This window comes from Chamaea fasciata, unplaced genomic scaffold (genome assembly GCF_029207755.1).
Source record: "Chamaea fasciata isolate MVZ Bird 193981 ecotype frontalis unplaced genomic scaffold, bChaFas1.0.hap1 SCAF_7, whole genome shotgun sequence".
NCBI classification, from domain to species: domain Eukaryota; kingdom Metazoa; phylum Chordata; class Aves; order Passeriformes; family Sylviidae; genus Chamaea; species Chamaea fasciata.
Window position 1 is genome coordinate 60,956,029 of NW_027094092.1, and position 18,529 is coordinate 60,974,557.

Consider the following 18,529-nt stretch of genomic DNA (forward strand, 5'->3'; position numbering starts at 1 on the left):
CATCATGGCTGTTGTTCAGCCAGTGCCATCTCAGCTCTGTCCAGTGGCTGCAGCATCCTCTGCTTAAACTTTGGCGCTCTGTGAGTCTCCTGAATTGAAATCTGAGCCTTTTATTTTTTGCAGTCATCGAATATGGTGTCGTCTTTGGAGATGGAGGTGTCAGAAATGAAGGTTCAAGCTCATCTGCTGGAGCAGGAGAACCACATCCTCAAGCAGGAGCTGGAGAAGACAAAACAGGTGTGGTACCCTATTGCCCAGAGGAGCTGTGGCTGTCCTTGGATCCCTGGAAGTGTCCAAAGTCAGGCTGGGTGGGGCTTGGAGTAACCTGGGATAGTGGGAGGTGTCCCTGCTTATTCTGGAGAGATTGGAACTTGATGACCTTTAAAGGTCCCTCCCAACCCAAACCCTTCTGGGATTCGTTTTGAGTGCCATCAGATAAATTTTCACCATCTCCTAATGGATGAAAATTAAGAGCTGTAAATAGTTAATTTCTTTAAAGAAAGGCCTTAAAAGCAAGGGAATGTAATTCCTCTTGAAACAGTTTCCAGGTGCAAGGCACAGTTCTTCAAATGAGGTTGGGTTCACTTAGACTTTGCCAAAATACTTTTGAGAGTAGTGGGTCTACAAGGAGAAGCTTTGGTCAAGATAAAGATTGAAAGCTCTAATTAAGGAATAGACAGGGCAAATGGGCTCCACAGGAGAACATTTCCCTGTGCAACTGGAGATAACTCATTTCAGCTCCATTTAAGGAGTGAGCTCTTCCAGCATGTCCTGTCAGGGGGAATTCCTGTTGCTAAACCCATCTGGAGATATCAGAGTCTCACAACATCTGAGAATAATTTCCTGGAGAGCTCAGTTATCTCCTGTACAAGCACAGTTCAATTGGCTGTAAATATATGCTAATAAACAGAGATAATGAAGGCTTCAAATGAGTCAGTTCCCTGATTAGGGCTCCACAAAGTCATTTTCTGCACAGTGTAAAACACTCAGTTGAGGCACCCAGTGCTCAGGGCAGATAATGGTCTTAAAAAGCAGAAGCAGCTGAGGCCTATTCAGAAAGGAGTGGATTGTGGCTGGAGTGTAATTACAGACAGGAGATGGAGAGAGGAAAGGCAGTGATAAAGCACCGGGTCAGTTGGGAAAAGGACTGGAAGTCAGCAGTGCAGTGGTTTTCCCTCCGTGGCTTTTAACACCCGGTGATTTAGATGGGATATTATGGGAAAAAATCCTTCCCTGTGGGGGTGGTGAGGCCCTGGCACAGGCTGCTCAAAGAATTTGTGGCAGCTCCTGGGTCCCTGGAAGCATCCAAGGACACCTTGGAGCAACCTGGGATATAGTGGAAGGTGTCCCTGCTTATTCCAGAGGGATTGGAGTTTGATGACCTTTAAAGGTCCCTTCCAACCCAAACCATTTGGGCATGCCATGATTTTCATGCCAAATTCTGCCACAGCACAGAAATGCAACTGTGAGATGGGTTTGTTTCCCATAGCTGCCCAGATGTCCTGATCTCGCTGACCTTCAAAATGAAGTTTCAAGTTTAACCACTGAAAACGAAAAGCTGCAGAAGGAGAAGGAAGCCCTGAGTGAGGAACTGAACAGATGCATTGATAAGGTAAGAAAGGACTGCAAATCCACATCACCACGTGCTGTAAAGGGCTGTTACAATTCCCGTATCGTTATCTGGATCACCATCACCTGTAAAACTTCTCTGGATGTTTTTTTCCTCACCCTAAACCAGATTAAAGCTTAATTGCCACTGCCTGGATTTTTTTTTTTTCCTAGCTGGTCTTAGAGAGGAAAGCTTGAATTCTGGAGCACAGCTTGACTGTAATTTGATTATGCAGAAAATTCCAAACGTTGCAAGGAAGAGAGGCCTGGATATAAATACTGCAGCAGGACAAGGAAGACAGTGTTCTTGGACTTTTATTGCATCTCTAACCTACTGTAACTCTGAACTGCAGCAGAGCAATCTGCACACTGTAAATAATAATCCCATTGTGTGGAAATTCAGGGAGCTGGAGGGGCTTTTTGCTTTCCTGCATTTTCCTTCCTTCCTTCCTTAGCTTTAACTCCCTCTAGGGTAACCCTTGAAGTCAAACTGAGTCAAAACCAAAATTCCTGAGTGAGGATTCCTGATGTAATCTCATTGCAGGTAGCTCAGGTCAGCTGCTTGGAGAGTGCAGTCGGCAGCTTGAAGCAGGAGCAGAAATCCTGGGAGCAGCAGAGTCAGGCACTGAAAGCTCAGCTCAGCCTCTCCCAGGACAAGGTATGAAACACTGATTTATGTTCTAACCCTGCATTAAAAGCATTTTGATCATCTCTTGTAGTGCTTTTTCTCATGAAAGCCCCTTTCAGATGCCATGCAACTTCAAGAGGCTTTTAAAGTGATGTTCTTAAAGCACAAAAGGAAACTTGTTAAACACAGATGAGGGATTTTTCTCTCTACAGCCAAGTTACGTTTGCCAGTTCCCCCTGCCTGGTGATTCCTAAAATGCTGCAGAGACTCTGCTGTTGTTCCTTCTGTCCTGGTGCAGGCTCATCCTTCCCCAGGCAGGGATGGGATCAAGTAGTTCTCTGCTTGGCTGAGCACTCCTGGAGTTTCTCCTTGGCCATGAGCTGCCAGGAGGAACAAATAATTCAAGGGACAGCTTCTTTCCGGCCTATCACAGTAAATGCTCAAGGCTGGAAGATGTTTCTGGTGAATGCAGCACTGTGGCTCTATTCAAAGTGGGTGGCTGCGAGCTTGGAACAGAAAGTGGGAAATTCATTAGGAATTAGAGAGTTTTAAGGATAGAAAATCCCTTTAAGATCGAGTCCAATCATTCCCCCAGCACTGCCACGGCCACCACTGACCCGTGTCCCCAGGTGTCACATCCCCAGGGCTTTTAAATCCCTTCAGGGATGGGGACTGCACCACTGCCCCGGGCAGCTGTGCCAATGCTCAAATACCCTTTCCATGAGGAAATTTTTCCTAATATCCAATCTAAACCTCCTCTGACACACCTTGAGGCTGTTTCCTCGTCCTGTCCCTTGTTCCCTGGCAGCAGAGCCTGACCCCCTTCAGCTCCACCTTCCTGTGTGGGAGCTGTAGAGAGCTGATAAAATCTATTTAACATTTTCAAAGGGGGGAAAATCAGTATTTTAACTTCACTCCTTCCATCAGAGATCCTAAATACCTGGGATCCCTGATCCACATAGGGGATCTTGGTCCAGCAAAAGCCAAGCTGTGCTCCTGCTCTTTACAGGTTCAGAGCCTCAATGAAACTCTGCAGAGCACCAACCTCCAAATCTCCCGGCTGAAATCCGACCTGCAGGTGACCCAGCAGGAGAAGGAAACTCTGAAACAAGAGGTGATGGCGTTGCACAAACAGCTGCAGAGCACCGGTGAAAAGGTAAAGGGCTTCAGGGATCTCAGTAGGCAGCTGGAATTATTATATGTTAGATATAATGTGCAGGCTTGAAGCTGATTTTTAAAAAGTGTATTTTAGGTGTTGAACGTGGACAGGCAACAATCAGTCCGTCTCCATTCTTCCCTAGAAGAAACCTTTTTGCCAGTAAAACCCCCAAATCTGTGGACAATGTATTAATTTACACCTATCAACTATAAAAAATTAAACTAGTCATTGACCGGGGATCTAATTTTCAGTGCAACTTGGTTTTGAAAGGTACAAAATTATACCAACCTCTCAGCTAATGAGGATTTGTAACTGAAGGAGGTTGTAACAGCGGTCTTGGGATTGCTATTATGAATTCAGTTACTAATTTGGCTTGTTTGCCATGTAATTAAGGAATATTTAATGTCCACGTGGAAAAGAAGCTGTTTCAGAATTGTACAACAGGAGCTAAATTACAGCTATTAGTGCATAACATATAATACTGAGTTCTGTTTGGCTCTAAAGAGAGCATAAATTGCTTTTTTGTGTTGCTGAACTCTGTGCACTCCTTGTGCACACAGCCATTATCCATGATTTTAGCAGAGGGGGGAAGCATTTGGGATTTGCACGTTGGATTTTTTTAAAGGGAAAACAGCGTGCGGGGCTGGGAGGGAGATGGGAATGTTGCAACTTCGGAGCCTGCACTTAACTGAGAATCCACCTCAAACCCACCTGAGTAGAGCAAATGTCTGCTTCTTTGTTGAAGGCCTAACCCTGCAATTCTGTCTGTCTTAAGAACCGGGTTCTGGAAGTGGCTGTGCCTCCCTCAGGGCTGCAGGACCAGCGGGGGCCGATCCTCTGGGATGAGCGGGAGCAGCCGCCGGAGCAGGAGCAGAGGCTGCTCAGGCAGGACAACGAGAGGCTGCAGAGGGAAGTGCAGAGCACTAAAACAGACCTGGCTCACTCCAGGGAAAAGGTAACCTGGGCAAGCTGGCAGATCACAGGAGGGCTGGGTTTGGGAGCTCAGTTTGCGTAGATCACGATCCGGGCAGGTTTTGAATATCCCCAGAGAATGAGACTCCACAGCACTCTCAGGATATTCCTCTTCTTTAAAAGATAATCCTGGTAATCCTTGTCCAAGATTTCAGTCCAGCTTCAAGTTAGCAAAAAGATTCTTAATATTCCTAACATTCTTCTTGTGCAGTTTCTTGGCTCGCAGTATTAAGTGGATTATGGGGAGGATGAAGGGAAAGAAGGACAAGATATCAAAGTAAATATGTCAAAAATACTCCAGAGAAGCTGTGGCTGCCCCTCAATCCCTGGAAATGTCCAGGGCCAGGCTGGACAGGACTTGGAGCAGCCTGGGATAGTGGAAGGTGTCCCTGCCCATGGCAGGGGGTGGAATGGGGATGAGCTTTAAGGTCCCTTCCAACCCAAATCATCCTGGGATTTTGTGAGTCCAAAATCATCTGATATTTCAGATGTAGTGGTATTTTAGATGAAGTGGGATTACCTGGAACATCTTTTCACGTTTGCTCATCTCTGATCTCCTCAGATCCGACAGCTGGAATCCACAATCCTTTCCCTAAAGCACCAAAAGCATCAAAGCCAGTCAGGGATTGTCAAAGCCATAGAGCAGGAGAAGCTGAGCCTGAAGAGAGAGTGTGAACAGCTTCAGAAGGAGTTGTCATCTGCAAACAGGAAGGTGAGTTTTGGGTGGTAAACACACAGATCAGTGCAGTAGTTTCCATCTCTCAGAAGCTCAAGGGAGAAGCTGGAACTCTCTTCTTCCACTCTGAATTTTGTGCTCTTTGCCTCTCACACATCTGTGTCTGAAGGAGCTGACAGGGCTCTCTGCATCTGCTGTGAGACAACTCTTGTAGCAAAGCACTTGTCCAAATACTCCTGGTTTGTAGACTTGAGTTGTCTTGGTTCATAAGGGGGGGGGAAACAGATTAAATGAGAGATTGCTGCTTTTCTAAGGAAACTTCTTGTCTCTCATAGATCAGTCAGATGAATTCTCTTGAACGTGAACTGGAAACCAGCTCAGAAAACGAAGGGCTAAGGAAAAAGCAAGTCAAGCTGGATGATCAGTTAATGGAGGTACTTTTCAATCAGTGTTGACTGTGGGCCTCTATCGCTATTTTACTGAATTTATTTTATTTTAAAACAACTTATGGATGTGTAGCAACAGAGGAAACAAATTGAAGCTTGAAGAATTAACCTCTCCTGGTGCTTAACCTCATCTTTCGTGACCAAGCTGTGTGGCAAGCATCCTGCTCTCTGAAGCATGTTTTGCTTAGTCATAATTCACAAACGGCTTCAGATATAAAATCAAATAGCAAAGAAGTTTGTTTCTGTACTTGAGGCAAGGCTGACACTTCCCTCTTCCTTCCTAAAACGTGTCACCTCAAACTTCCTGATCTTTGTGCAGTGCTGCTCTTAATGTAGAAACCTGTTCTTAATTCCTCTGTGAATAAGTTGCTGAACTGAAACTTAATATTATCTAAATCATGATAAAATACCAATGTACACAGCTTACTGTTAATTTAAAGGCACGAGTGAAAACTTCAGTGGAGATTCCTCCAAGAGCTGCTGTGCAAGTTCTGCTGGAGATGGATCATGCTGGAGATCAAAATTTAGGAGCCCTTGGTTATAGGAATGGGCAACTTAATTGTGTTTAGTGTGTCCCAGAAGGTCAGCCCAGACCTCCAAGTTCTCTCTCAGTAGTTTTGCCTAAATTTGATGTCCTGGATTTGAGTTTAAGACATAATATTAAAAAAAAAAAAATCAAAAAACTGTAATTTTGACTTGTTCCATAAGTCAAAGTATCTTTTAGATGAGGCTTCTGTACTGCTTTTTTTAAATGGCTTCATGTTTTTCATCAAATGGCAGCCATTAGGCTGAAAATCCTCTGCAATTAGTAATAAAACTGCAAAAACCTAATTAGGAAATACAAGATTTTGACAAGTTAATGAAAAGACTGTTTATATTCCCCGTGAATTTATTTATATAGTCTTAATTAAGCTTTGGGAAAATGCCAAACACTTAAAACCCATAAACAGCGAGCCTGGGATTGCGTTTTCTCCTGAAACGTGCATTTCAAACAGGCAGGATTTAGTTCCTCCTGGTAACCCTTTCCCAGCAGGGCTGTACAACATCCACTCAGTGATTTGTGACTTCTAACTCTCTCTTTTGTGCCTGTTCTCCTTTTGTCCATGGCTAACCTGGCTAGAACTCAGTGGTTGGAACTAGCAGAGAAGGGGGCAGTTCTCTCTCTGAAATAGTGTGCGAAGGTAGAGCAATAATTTTTAATGTACCCCCCACAGCATGGAGAAAACATTCCTTTATTTTTATTTTTGTGGATTTCTTTTCTTTTTGTTCCATGCATCTCCTGAAGTAAAGAAGCCACTATTCATTTCAGTGTCAATTTTGGGCAGTTCTTTGTGGTGAATGCGGTGTGCGGTGTGGTTCTGTATCCCAAGGAGCTGCGTGTTCCTAAGGGTTTGCCATAAAAATGGAGAGAAATCTCCCCATTGCTTCCAAAAGAATTAAAATTGGAAGGGAGGGAATGAAAAGTGGCTTCCTGCTACCCCATTGACTGTGAGGCTTGAAGGTGTTTGCATATTTACCTCTGGTTGCCTGCATGCTTTTCCACCAGACTGTCCAATGTTTCCTTCAATGAATTAATTTCTGGTCCCCCTTGGCATCATCCTGATAGTTTAGCAAGCTCATGGTTGTTCCATTTTCTTCCACAGATGAATGCAGCAGGGCTGTGTTGTTTTCATTGCTGTTTCATTAGCATTTATTTTTTAAAATGCTGTTAACACTAATTGACTGTTTCCTCATTAGTTACTCGTGTGCTTCACAAAATGGCAGGAACCCTGAAAGAAATCCCACCAAAAGCTCATTATTTTCACTGTCTATATTGTCACGAAAAGAATAGCTCCTTTACAGACAAAGAGAACCCCCAAATAGCTTTAAAAAGTACAAATAGTTTTATTTTGAAGTATTCAAAAACCTATTTTCTGTTTACCTGGACCAGCAGAGATAGGGATGGTACCAGGGCCAGAAGTGCTGCAGCGTTGTGAAAAATATTTACGGTTAGAGGTGAAGTCAATAACTTCCAAATGTTATCCAAATTGATGATTTTGCCAACTGAGAAAGGAAAATGACAATCAGTAGTTGAAAGGAAAATGAAAATCAGTAGCGAAAGGAAAATGAAAATCACCAAGATAATCTTATACACCTTTTCCTAAGGGAACAGAGTTATGTTTTCTTCTTTATGGGAAGAAATTATTAATGCTACACAAATTCCAGCTGCAGATGAGTTTGTCTGAACCAACAGGGATTTTTACTGTCCAGTTCTGGTCCTTTTTAGTATAATTAACTCTTCCAACTGTGAGTTACTGACCTGCGTTTTGCTTTAGTCTGGAGAACTTCTGAATTATTTCACATGACTGTCTTAGCTCTACAGTTAGGAGTGAACATTAGGAAATATCTATAGGGTGTTGAATACTGAATTCTGAATGTAATATCAGAGATAAATGATCCTTCTCCATCCTAAAGACTAGAAATAATCTGCACAACTTCAGCCTTCCCCTTGATATGGGAGATATGTTACTTAAAGCTCGCCAACTAAACTTTGATAGGAATTCATCAAAAATTCAGTGACTTTTATAATTAGGGCCTGAAAGGATGAATCAAAGCCCAGCTTCCTTTGTGTGAAATTCCATCTTTTTTTTTTTTTTTTTTCCATTGGGGAAAAAGTTGCCTGTTCCCCTTCTAGCACCGAGTCCAGGCGTGTTTGTCTTGCACACGAGAAATCCAAGAGCGAGCTGCTCGTGGAGCACCCCTGGCAGAGGGAGCAGGTGCTGATGGCTGGAATTTGGGGTTTTTTTTTTCCTTCCCCCAGATGCTCCAGTCCGGGGGGATGCGTAGCCAGAGCTCCCAGCAGCAAGGCTGTGCCACGGTGCCCAGGGAACAATTCCTGCAGCTCCACCAGCAGCTGCTGCAGGCGGAGAGGAGGAGTCAGCGCCTCCAGGAAGAGCTCGAGAGCAGACCCTCGGGGACAAACATGCAGCAGGTAAGGTTTCCCCTCCTTTGAAAGTGAAAATTTTTAAAATATTTGGTTTAGTTGTCTTAGGTTTGGTTGTTGTGTGGTTGTTTGGGTTTTTTTTATTATTCTGGTGAGATCCGTTCTCTGTTTATGCCAGTTCGAAAATTCAACTTCGTGCCAGCAAGGAGATGTGCAAAAAATGCTGTTTAGCATGGTTAGCCTGAGGGAGAGCTTCATTCTGGAGTTCTCTTCTTTTTTTTTTTCTTTTTGAGCTCAAACCACTCCCATCCACATTTAACTGGCTTTTCTCCTTCTGCTCCACGTGCAGTAAGTGTTTATAAAGGCTTTTTTTTGTTGTTGTTTCTTTACCTAATAACCGTGTCTGGAACTATTATTTTTAAAATGCACCACGTCAGATACTGCACATCACATAAAATCCTCATTTGGACTGTTGTCACATTTGTTGTAGCAGAGCAGGACACGAATTAATCCTTTCTCCAGGGCCAATCTTCCTGATTTGGCCATGAGACAAGGCACTGTTAACTCCTGTACAGAAACTTCAACACACATTTTTTTTTGTGTGTGTTAACTTTTTACCTTGTAAAACTGAATTCCAGGCAATAGAAATGTTTGCTTCTGCCATATCAAAATTTTCAAAGGATCCTTTTCTTCACAAAGTAATTGGATCTCTAAAATCTCTAAAGCTTTGGCTCAGGCCAAATAAAGTCTTACAATAATATTACAACTCTTACCTTATGAGAAAAGATAAAGCTCTAAGTAACCTAAATGCATATGTAGTATTTAATCTATTTTAGATGAGATATTTATTTAGATTTATACTTAGATTAGATAAATTAGATAAAATGCTATTAGCTATTTATTCTTCTGGTAGCAGGAAAAAAACCACCTCTCTTATATTTTAAATTTTGATTGCAGTTATACTTTAAAATAATACCTTAAAATAACAATAATAAGACCAAGACTTTGAAGCTCCAAAATCTCTGAAAAGGATAATAGGTATTCCAGAAAAAAAGGTATTATGGAGAGAGCACAGGCAGTAACCAGTTTTTAAAGTATCCAAAACTTGGAGTAAAAATTTTTTTTAAGAAAGTGATAAAATCAAAATGTTTCTTTAAAAAAAATTTAAAAATAAAAGCAAGTAATTTCAGGTAAAGTAGAAATAAATTGATTGTAAGGTTCCTTTTCAGAAGTGCATCACCACAGGCTGATGCGCTTGGTCCCACACCATGGGGAGCAAAATGTGCAGTTTAATTTTAAAAAATCAATCAAAGCCATATTGCAGCAGTGGCAGCTGCAAATGAATGTGCTGGGATTGCATTAGGAGTGATGACTTGGTAATTTAGATTTTGGAACAACCTACAAACGAGTCACATCCTGGAACTTGCAGTTCTAGAGATGAATCTCTCCTACATTTCCTGGAAAAGCTTTGTGAATTTAAAAATACTTAGGCTTTGCAAAAATTTGCTGTCAAGGCACTAAGGCACTTAATCCTTTTAATTTTTTTCTTTTTTTTCCTTAAATTGAGTGGGTATTCTGGTTTATAACACCTCTTTTTTACCACATAACTTCCTGAATCATTATTAAAAACCTGCAATTATAAACAAAGCCGGATTTATCTGTTTGTCTTTACTTTGCTGCTTCTTGTAAGCACTTCCTGCTTGAATCTCTGTTGATTTTTTTCCTTTGCCATCCTGGTTTTTCAGGTTTAACATTTAGTTGAGCTCATGTCCCTTTTAATGTCCCCTTTAGCACCCTGAAAGCTTCCATCCTAATCCCTCTCCATCATCCTTTCACCAGTGAGTACAAGGTCAGGTTGTCTCCATGCTTTCTGTGTAAAGTGAATATTTTAGTTCTGCTGCTGCTTTGCATTTTGCAGCTTTCTTAGATCCTGTGTAATGAGGTATCCAGAGTTATCCCCCTTTTTTGTTGTTTTTTTTTTTTTTAAAGTGAATTATTTTGCGTTTATCCTGCTTTGCAGTTTTCATTGCTTTTTTGATCCTGGTTGTCTGTGGCTTTTTTAATTCATTTTACAGTCAGCCCTGAGTTATTTTCATCCAAAGGCTGCTGTTACATGTTTCAAATTTCATTAAATTAAATTATAACTCCTGAGCTGTTTCTATTGTGTTAACCTGTCTGGACTCTTCTGAATACCCAGTGACTGTTTATGTTGTGTCTAGTGCTGTGATTACCTCATATCCCTTTCTCAATAACCAAATTTGGGAAGCCTGTCAATTACCCAATATTTCCCAAAGTTTGCCTAGCGCTGATTAATATTTGAGCTGCTCAATTCCCCCTTTGTACAGCTCTTTATTTCAAATTTCCTATCACCTCTGACCAAGCTGCTTGTTCACTCTGAGGGAAAAACAAGGTTTGAGATAGAAATATAAAGATTTCAAAGGAGGGTGAGTTTGGCTACTCACTTGTAGCCAAAGACTGGCTTGGTAATCTGTGAGGTTTTATATCTGTTATATGAATTTTTTATGTTATAAATGAGATCTTTTAAAGAGAGAGAGAGAGGAGGATTTCCTCTAAAAAACTTCGCTGACTTAATCACTGCCACTGGTCTTTAAAAAACCACGGATGAGAGTCCTTAGATGTAGAAAATGCCCCCTCAGCTGTGTACGTGTAATACTCTTATTTACGGAAGGAAAATATAAGATACTCTGCATGTTTTTTCTCTTTGTGTGTGTGTAATTTTTTTTGGTCCTGTGTTGCTTGCTTTGCTTGTATTGGTGATTTTTTTTTTTTTTTTGCTTGAAGTGTACGTGTTTTGAAGAAAAAAAACCTGGATATCAGGGTGAAGTATTCCCACTTGCCTTCTTTCTCTAGGCCTTGCTACCGGAGCAGCGAGCAGTGCATGCAGATTCCTACCGGAGGATCGGGCACCTCTGACACCTCTGGCTGCTTTTGATCCCATTCCTTTTCCATGATAAACACACAAAAAAACCCCCACCCCACAGAACTGGCATAAGCTGAGAAACTTGAGGATCAAATTCTATTTTTTTCTCCTTTTTTTCCTTTTTTTTGTCACAAAAAAAAGTCTCCGCAGTGTTATTTTCTTATTTATTTGTCTAGAAGCTATTTTGTGAAAGCTCAGAAGCTTCCAGAAGCTTTCTTTTTTTTTTTTTTTTTTTTTTTAAATTTGTTACAAATGGGTTTTATTTATGTTATTTAAAATGTGCAGTTGTTCAGTAATGGGAAAGAGCCTATTTTTCTCAAATGGTACTAATTTTATATGAGATTTGAAGAAAATCTGGGGTATTTATACTGCATTTTTGTATAAGATGTATAAACTTTTTAACAGGGAAAGATGACTTTTTTGGATGTAAATGAAAAATAAAATCCTTTTTTTTTAAGCATAATGTCTCTTGTCTTCATAGAAATCAATAATTTCCATTTAAAGCATGAACAAGTTTTAGACGAAATATTTATCTTTGATAATGAACATGGTTTTATCAAGACTGCTGGGAAAGATTTGTGGTGGGGATGTACTGGAGGACAGAAACTCTGCTTTTTCTTTAGCAGATGTACCTGAAAATTTAAGAAAATGAGGGATCTTCTACTGCTGTGGCCATAAAGTGAAAAGGGGAAGTTATTGTTTATTGGATAAAATTCTATTGTTTTTATTTTGTCTCAAACTGCTTGATTAAATTAGGATTTCAATACTTTAATAGTCCAGCCAAACACCTCTTTAAGGCCTGTGGTTTTTCTAGTTGGAGCCATGAAGCATTTCAGCTGTTTGCTTGTAAAGATCTTTTTTCTCCTATTTTTAATGACCTTAAAGCTTCTGCTTGAGCTGACTTCTCCCATTTAACATGAACTAATGTGAAGTGAGAACGTTGAAGGCAAAAAAGCCTTAAATCCAAGTATTGAGACCTCTCTAATTCTTCTTTTCCACCTAACTACTCACTCAAGGCTCGTGCAACCAATGGGAAGTGGAATAGTGAGTTCCAGGGTTTTGAATTCCAATCAAATTCCATTAATTCAGCAAAAATACCCATTCCACCCACACTGTAAAACTCTTTTCTATGTGACTCTAATGTAAGCTTTTTCCATAAAAATGAATTATCACATCACCTCATACACAGATTTGAGTTCCTGATGGTACAGCAAATAAAATGTTGAGTGAGCTTAAATCAACTCCCCCCAAGGGGATCATTTTGTAGAATTTTGGATGAGGAACTCCCTACCTGAAGCAGATTTTCATTTATCCTCCTCCACAGGTGGGATATGGGTTTGGGTTTGAAGGTGTTTTATTTTGGGTTGGTGCTTTGTCAAAGTTTATCTCCTCAAATGACTGCCTAGAATTTGAGTAACAAACTGGCATTAAAATAAAGTCTCAATTTTCCTGCAGTCGGTGTCTAAAAGTTTCTAAATCCAAACAAGTTCTTTTGTAATTCCTGATGTTTCTTAGTTATTTATTTGGGAAAAGTTCCCTCAGGTGTTGGTGCAATGGTCTCACGACACAGAATTATGATGCTCTTAGTTACACTTTCACCTTGCTGAAGGAAAAAAGAAGAAAACCAGTTTAGGGTTATGAGAACTAATCTAAGAAGATGGAAAAAAAAAAAAAAAAGGAAATTTGGGATCCTACTTCTTTTGGCTATTACTCAATTTCAAGGGGTCTCTGGCATGGGAGAGTTACAATGTCAAACACGACCTTACGACTTTGCCCTGTTTTTATTCTAAAACCATTAAACTGGCATTTTGTTTCCCACGTTCGTCAGAAATTTGGCAGCACCAAAGAACAAGAAAAGGAAATTACCCAGCTCTGACGGTTACAGACAAGACAGAACTTAGAACTTTATGTCATTTTTCCTTGATTTGGTAATTCCAAGTGTAACTTGCTTGGAAAACCAGTGCGATGCTGAGAGAGTCCTTCAAGTGTTGCCGTAATATTTTGCTTCAATGAAGGGTTTATTAATTTAGTTGCTTCTAAACCAGACTGAAGTGTGGAGGGCCAGCTATTTTCTTGAGCATAAACTGGAACAACAAAACGGACTGGTGACTGGGAACTGATTTTTAACTGATTTTCACATAAATGTTGCTTTCCAGGGGGCTCATGAGCACCTTCTAAAAATGATGGAAGAGCGGATGATGGATGTGGAGCAGAAACTGAGGCTTGTGAAGAGGCTTCTCCAAGACAAAGTAAATCAGCTGAAAGAACAAGTGAGTTCACCATTCCTTCTGTAAACCCCCAAGTGGGCAAAAGCTGCCAAGCTGTTGTTCAGAATAAAGTTAAAAGTGGTTTTATTTAATGCTTTTGAGCTCAACTGCAGCATATTTGCCCAAAACTTCATAAAACTTCAAACTGGGGACTTGAATCCACTACTCATTGATTTCCTAAATCAAGAAACAAAAATCAATTTTCAGCTGAGGATGCTAACTGGAAAAGGTTGCTTAGAAAAGGAGGAAAAAAATAATTTCCTGAGGAGAAAATCAAGTATTGATTTCTTTGAGGCCTCCTTCCCCAAATACATCCTTTTTTCTGATGTGGTTTTGGGGTTTTTGGAAGTTATCTCTGTGGGATCACTGGGCTTGTGGATTCTCTTGTGCATTAAATTTATCCTTAGAGGATAAATGCTGTAAAGCAGAACTCACCTGACAAGGTTAATTTGAAACCCTCTCTTACCTACCCCATCTCCTTAAAGAAACCTTTCCAGTCTCCAGATATTCACAGCATTTTGTAAAGACCCTGGGTTTTTAACGAGAGGAATGGATATTTGATCTATATTTGATATTTGAAGTTATAATTAACACACTCACCTGCTTCCCAGACCCTCCTTTGGAGTTTTTATGTGTCATTTGCTGAGTGCCTGTGTCCCATTCCCCACGCAGCTCTCCAAGAACACGAAGGCAGATGTGATGGTCAAGGATCTCTACGTGGAGAACGCGCAGCTGCTGAAGGCTCTGGAGGTGACGGAGCAGCGGCAGAAAACTGCAGAGAGGAAGAATTATTTACTGGAAGAGAAAATTGCCAACCTCAACAGGATAGTGAAGAACTTGGCCTCCCCTTCCTTCAGCCCAGCACCAGAGATCAGGTCCTAGCAAAGCTGTTCTGTGTCACAGCCCCGTGCACTTTACCGAGATGGGAATGTTTCAGCTTCTCACTGCGTTGCCTTTTTTCACTGAATGAGTTTTAGTTACAAATGATTCCCCCAGAGAGCACAGAGCTGATCCCCAAACTGGACACTGCCAAAGGAGAATTTTGTTGGTTCTCAAACTGGTTTCCTGCTAAGTTTTGCCTAAAAGTAATCATCAATATGTAAAAAAACCCTCAAACTTACGTTTTTCTAGGTTAACTTACTTCAATGCCTTGGGTTTCATTTAAAATCCAAATTCTGAATTTCCTGTACTGGATCATCGAGATTGAAGCAAAATCAGATTGTTGAACTGAAAACTTAATATTTTCAGCTTTCTAAAATACTTCATGCTCCAAACCTAGAAATGCTGATGGGTCACTGTTCAACATTGTCAGTAGAAATGTTATTGAAGACAAGACTTTGCTGCTGTGGGCTGTGTCCTGTAAACTGATTCTGGTTTCTCCAAAGCAATTAGTCATGAGGCTTCTGGGTTGTTCTTGATGGCTGTTTCTCTGCAGAGCTCAGAGAAAAAAGAGGTTTATTTAAAATACAGAACTGGACTGCTGCCTCCAACTAAGTGGGACAGTATTTCATCTGAGGAAACTTCCCAGCTAATTAAAAACTGTTATTTCTTTTTTTAAATTTTTTTTTTAAGCTGTGCTGCCAGACCACTCTGAATTGTAGAGGCCTTACTGTTTTTGTATATGGAAATAAGTTAAACCAAGGAAGAGTCACTCAAGAGAAGCAAAGATGGGAGTTTTGTTTATGTGATTTGTAAATTCAGTAAAGCAGTGCAGTGTATTTATTTAACAGCTGGCAGAAGAATGAAGAGGGGCGCTTGGATGATTTTGTCGGTGGGATCCTGTTGCTGGAACCCTCAGGAACATGGAGCTTTGCCAGGAATGCAGCATTTGCTCTGACCTGAGGAATCATTTGGAAAAGTCTTGTCTTTTGTGTTAATCCTAGTGCAGAATCTGTCGTTAATCGTGAAGAAACACATTCAGTGTAATTATGAAGAACTCAGGGAATAACAGCCTAAATCAGCTTCCTTCAGCTATAAATGTGGGTTTTAATGTCAGCAGAGGGAGATAAACACACCTTAGGGAAAGCAGGGTAAACCAAATTGGATTTGGGTGAGGGTTTCCTTGGTGCTCCTTACCCAACTTGCAGAGGAGCATCAAGGCGTGGGATGAGAGGTGGTGCCTCCCCTTGGATCAGTGGAGAAATGCAAATTTTTGGGGAACACCTTCAAGACAGAGTAGCAGCTGGGTAAGAGCCTGCCTGCTCAAGGTTGTGTGTCCTGGCTCCCTCAGACCTGTAACACACAATTAAACACTCTTAAGTCAAACTGGAATACTTGAAACTGGACCTCTTTAAACACACGTGATTGAGGAGGGGGAGGAAGAGGTGTTTTGTCTCAGAGACCACTGGCAAGCTGGTAATCCTGTCATGAGCCAAAAATCCTCCAGAAACTGGGGCAACACTGCCTGCAAGCTGTGGAGGAACCTGTGGAAAATGGGGTTTACTGTGGACTGATGTGGCTGAGAGGATGTTCCCCGTGTCTCTGGGGTTACTTGTCAATTTTGGAGGGTTTGTGGACTGAACTAGACACAGGAAGTGACCTTTTCCTCCTCCTTTTCCTCCTCCATTGCTTTGTGCAGGCAACAAAGTGGAAATGGAAATCATGAAGAAAATCACGTTGGCATCCTCATAAATTATTTCACTGCTGTGCTCTTCCAAATGCATGTAGTGGAGATTTCTCCGAGTCATCCCAAATTTAAGGATTTACGGATTTTTCAGAGGCTGCAAAAATCTCTTCACAAACTGCAAATGTCTTGAATGGATAGAAATCGGAGGGTTTAAAAAGCTGGAGTAGTGATTTCTTGTTACTTTGGCTCTTCACCACCAAGTGGTCTGAGATACATTATAATAAATCTCTGTGTGGGTACCAGGGCTGTGCGCTGGCAAAGTGGGAACTGAGCACACCCTAAACCCGTGCTGTGGAAATTAGCAAAGTTCCATAATAATTCCAGGAAACAAAAGAAATGAGGTTCAGAGCTGTATTGGGAAAAAATATTATCGTCTAGTACATTATACGACTACTTCGTACCTCGGCCTTGATTTACTTGTGTCTGTGTAAAGTCCAGAAGGAAGGAATGAATATTTCACTTGAATTGTTGTGCAATTACTTTCATGTTGCTCAATTTAAAAGCTGGACTGCTTAACTAATTCTTTTTAATCTCCTGGTAGTTACCAGGCTTTTATAAACCAAACACAGACATTGCTGGAGCACAGCACCAAAAAGGGAGAAGCAGAAATAGGGAAAAGGGACTTCTGGTTTTTCCCTTTCTCCCCTGTCCTACCTTGCCCTACTTCTCTTTCACTAAACTTCCAAAAAAAAAATCAACTTAACTACAGGAAGAGAGGAGGAGGAGGAAAAAGTCCTGTTGGTAAACACTTTTGAGGCAAAACTCCCAATTTTCACTGGAGGATTTGTGTGAATGAATTCTCAGAAGTGCCTTCTGCCTTCCTGTACTGTACTGGCTGGGCTGCCACAGGACAATTCAGGACAATCCCTTCCCAAAGGGAGGGATCCCAGAGAAAGGCAGAGCTGCTTCCAGACGGGTGTCACGCCGCTCCTTAATCCATCGTGTCAGCTCAGAAGAGAAGCAGCTGTTTTACAAAGTCCAGGCTACTGAAAATAAGCATAGAAACAACATAATTTATTAAACATTTAGGAGTTTTTTGTGCATGAATGTGTCTCCTATGCAGAATAGGCAAAAACCAAAGTATTTAATGTTGTTGTTGCAGTCAAAAAATCACTGAACTTTTAAGGCCTTGTTTCCTGCAACAGGTCCTGCCACGTCAGATATGAACTGCTTCATTACCAGAGGGTGTTTTAAATGTTTTCAGCTCTTACTTTACGAATCACTGTGAAAATAAAGGCACACAGACATTTCAGGTGGGGGGGTTTTGGAAGGGGACAGACCCCAAGTTAAATACAGGTGGACAAAATTCAGGCAGTTGAAGTGCTACTTGTCAGTTTAAAACGATTTAAAAGTCTGTGTTGGAGCACATGCCCCAAGTAGTACTTTAAACACAAGGAGAATTGTTTGACTTCTGACTGGGGAAAGAAAAAGGATTGTAACATATTTGATTTTAGCCAGATTATATGTTAGGTACAGCACGGGGGAGCAGTCTGGATTGATCAAAAGTAAAATCCTTTTGTTTAATTCCAGCAAATGCCATCCCTGTCACTCAGGTTTTCCTTCATTTCCCTGTTCGGTGTCATTTCATGACAAACAACTTCTGTATAAATGAAAACAAATGTATATTTTTTTTTTTCTGTTGGGTTTGTTTTGTTCTGGTGTAATATATTGTCCTTAGAACATCATGTAAAACTGAGAGATGAAGCAACTGACACATTATTTATAATGAGCATTAAAAATACATTAATGTATGATGCATACTTGTGTGGGGTTTTTTTTAATCCAACATGAAAATCATAGAATAATTTGGGTTGGGAGGGACCTAAAGCCCATCCAGTCCCACCCTTGCCATGGGCAAGGACACCTTCCACTATCCCAGGTTGTTCCAAGTCCCAGTGCCCAACATGACCTTGGACATTTCCAGGGATCTTCTCTTCCCATGAGTGTTGTAAGTGCTTCAAGTAGTACCTGCACATTTATCAAAGGTGTACACAATAATAAAAAGGATGGTTTGACAGCCCTGAAAAAGCAGCGTCTTCCATTATAAAAGTATGCAATTGAAGTGGGAAAAAACCTGACAGGTAGTGAACGCACCTTGGCTCTTTTTCAACTAAAGTTGCCTCCCTACTCCTCACCTTTGTAGGGGAAATACCGAGTGCTTGTTGCCTGTCCTGGAATGGGAAAGGCTGGAGGGGACCACAGTGGGTGCCTGGTCCGTCCTCCCTGCTCCAGCACTGCTGTGTCCAGTTCTGGGCCCCTCACGACAAGACTCTGAGAGGCTGG

General features: G+C 41.1%; 1 protein-coding gene and 1 long non-coding RNA gene across 6 annotated transcripts in view; one reads left to right on the forward strand and one right to left on the reverse strand.

Moving 5' to 3' along the window:
* Positions 1 to 18,004, forward strand: part of NIN (ninein) — a 60,286-nt gene extending 42,282 nt beyond the window's left edge. For 3 of the 5 annotated variants that reach the window (XM_066189159.1, XM_066189164.1, XM_066189160.1), the window contains 10 exons: positions 124 to 237; positions 1,490 to 1,612; positions 2,153 to 2,266; positions 3,246 to 3,392; positions 4,171 to 4,350; positions 4,930 to 5,079; positions 5,379 to 5,477; positions 8,290 to 8,460; positions 13,510 to 13,623; positions 14,293 to 18,004. In XM_066189159.1, the coding sequence (XP_066045256.1) occupies positions 124 to 237; positions 1,490 to 1,612; positions 2,153 to 2,266; positions 3,246 to 3,392; positions 4,171 to 4,350; positions 4,930 to 5,079; positions 5,379 to 5,477; positions 8,290 to 8,460; positions 13,510 to 13,623; positions 14,293 to 14,502 (1,422 nt within the window). In that variant the 3' untranslated portion in view covers positions 14,503 to 18,004. Of the gene's footprint in view, positions 1 to 123; positions 238 to 1,489; positions 1,613 to 2,152; positions 2,267 to 3,245; positions 3,393 to 4,170; positions 4,351 to 4,929; positions 5,080 to 5,378; positions 5,478 to 6,609; positions 6,671 to 8,289; positions 8,461 to 11,283; positions 11,811 to 13,509; positions 13,624 to 14,292 lie in introns of those variants that run through there. The other 2 variants (XM_066189161.1, XM_066189163.1) reach the window with 2 other exon arrangements.
* On the reverse strand, positions 7,180 to 12,709 carry LOC136292872 (uncharacterized). Its single transcript, XR_010721977.1, has 3 exons — positions 12,645 to 12,709; positions 7,411 to 7,532; positions 7,180 to 7,258 (listed from the first exon to the last, which is right to left on the reverse strand). It is a non-coding gene; the product is annotated as an uncharacterized lncRNA (long non-coding RNA).
* Positions 18,005 to 18,529: the final 525 nt, after the last annotated feature.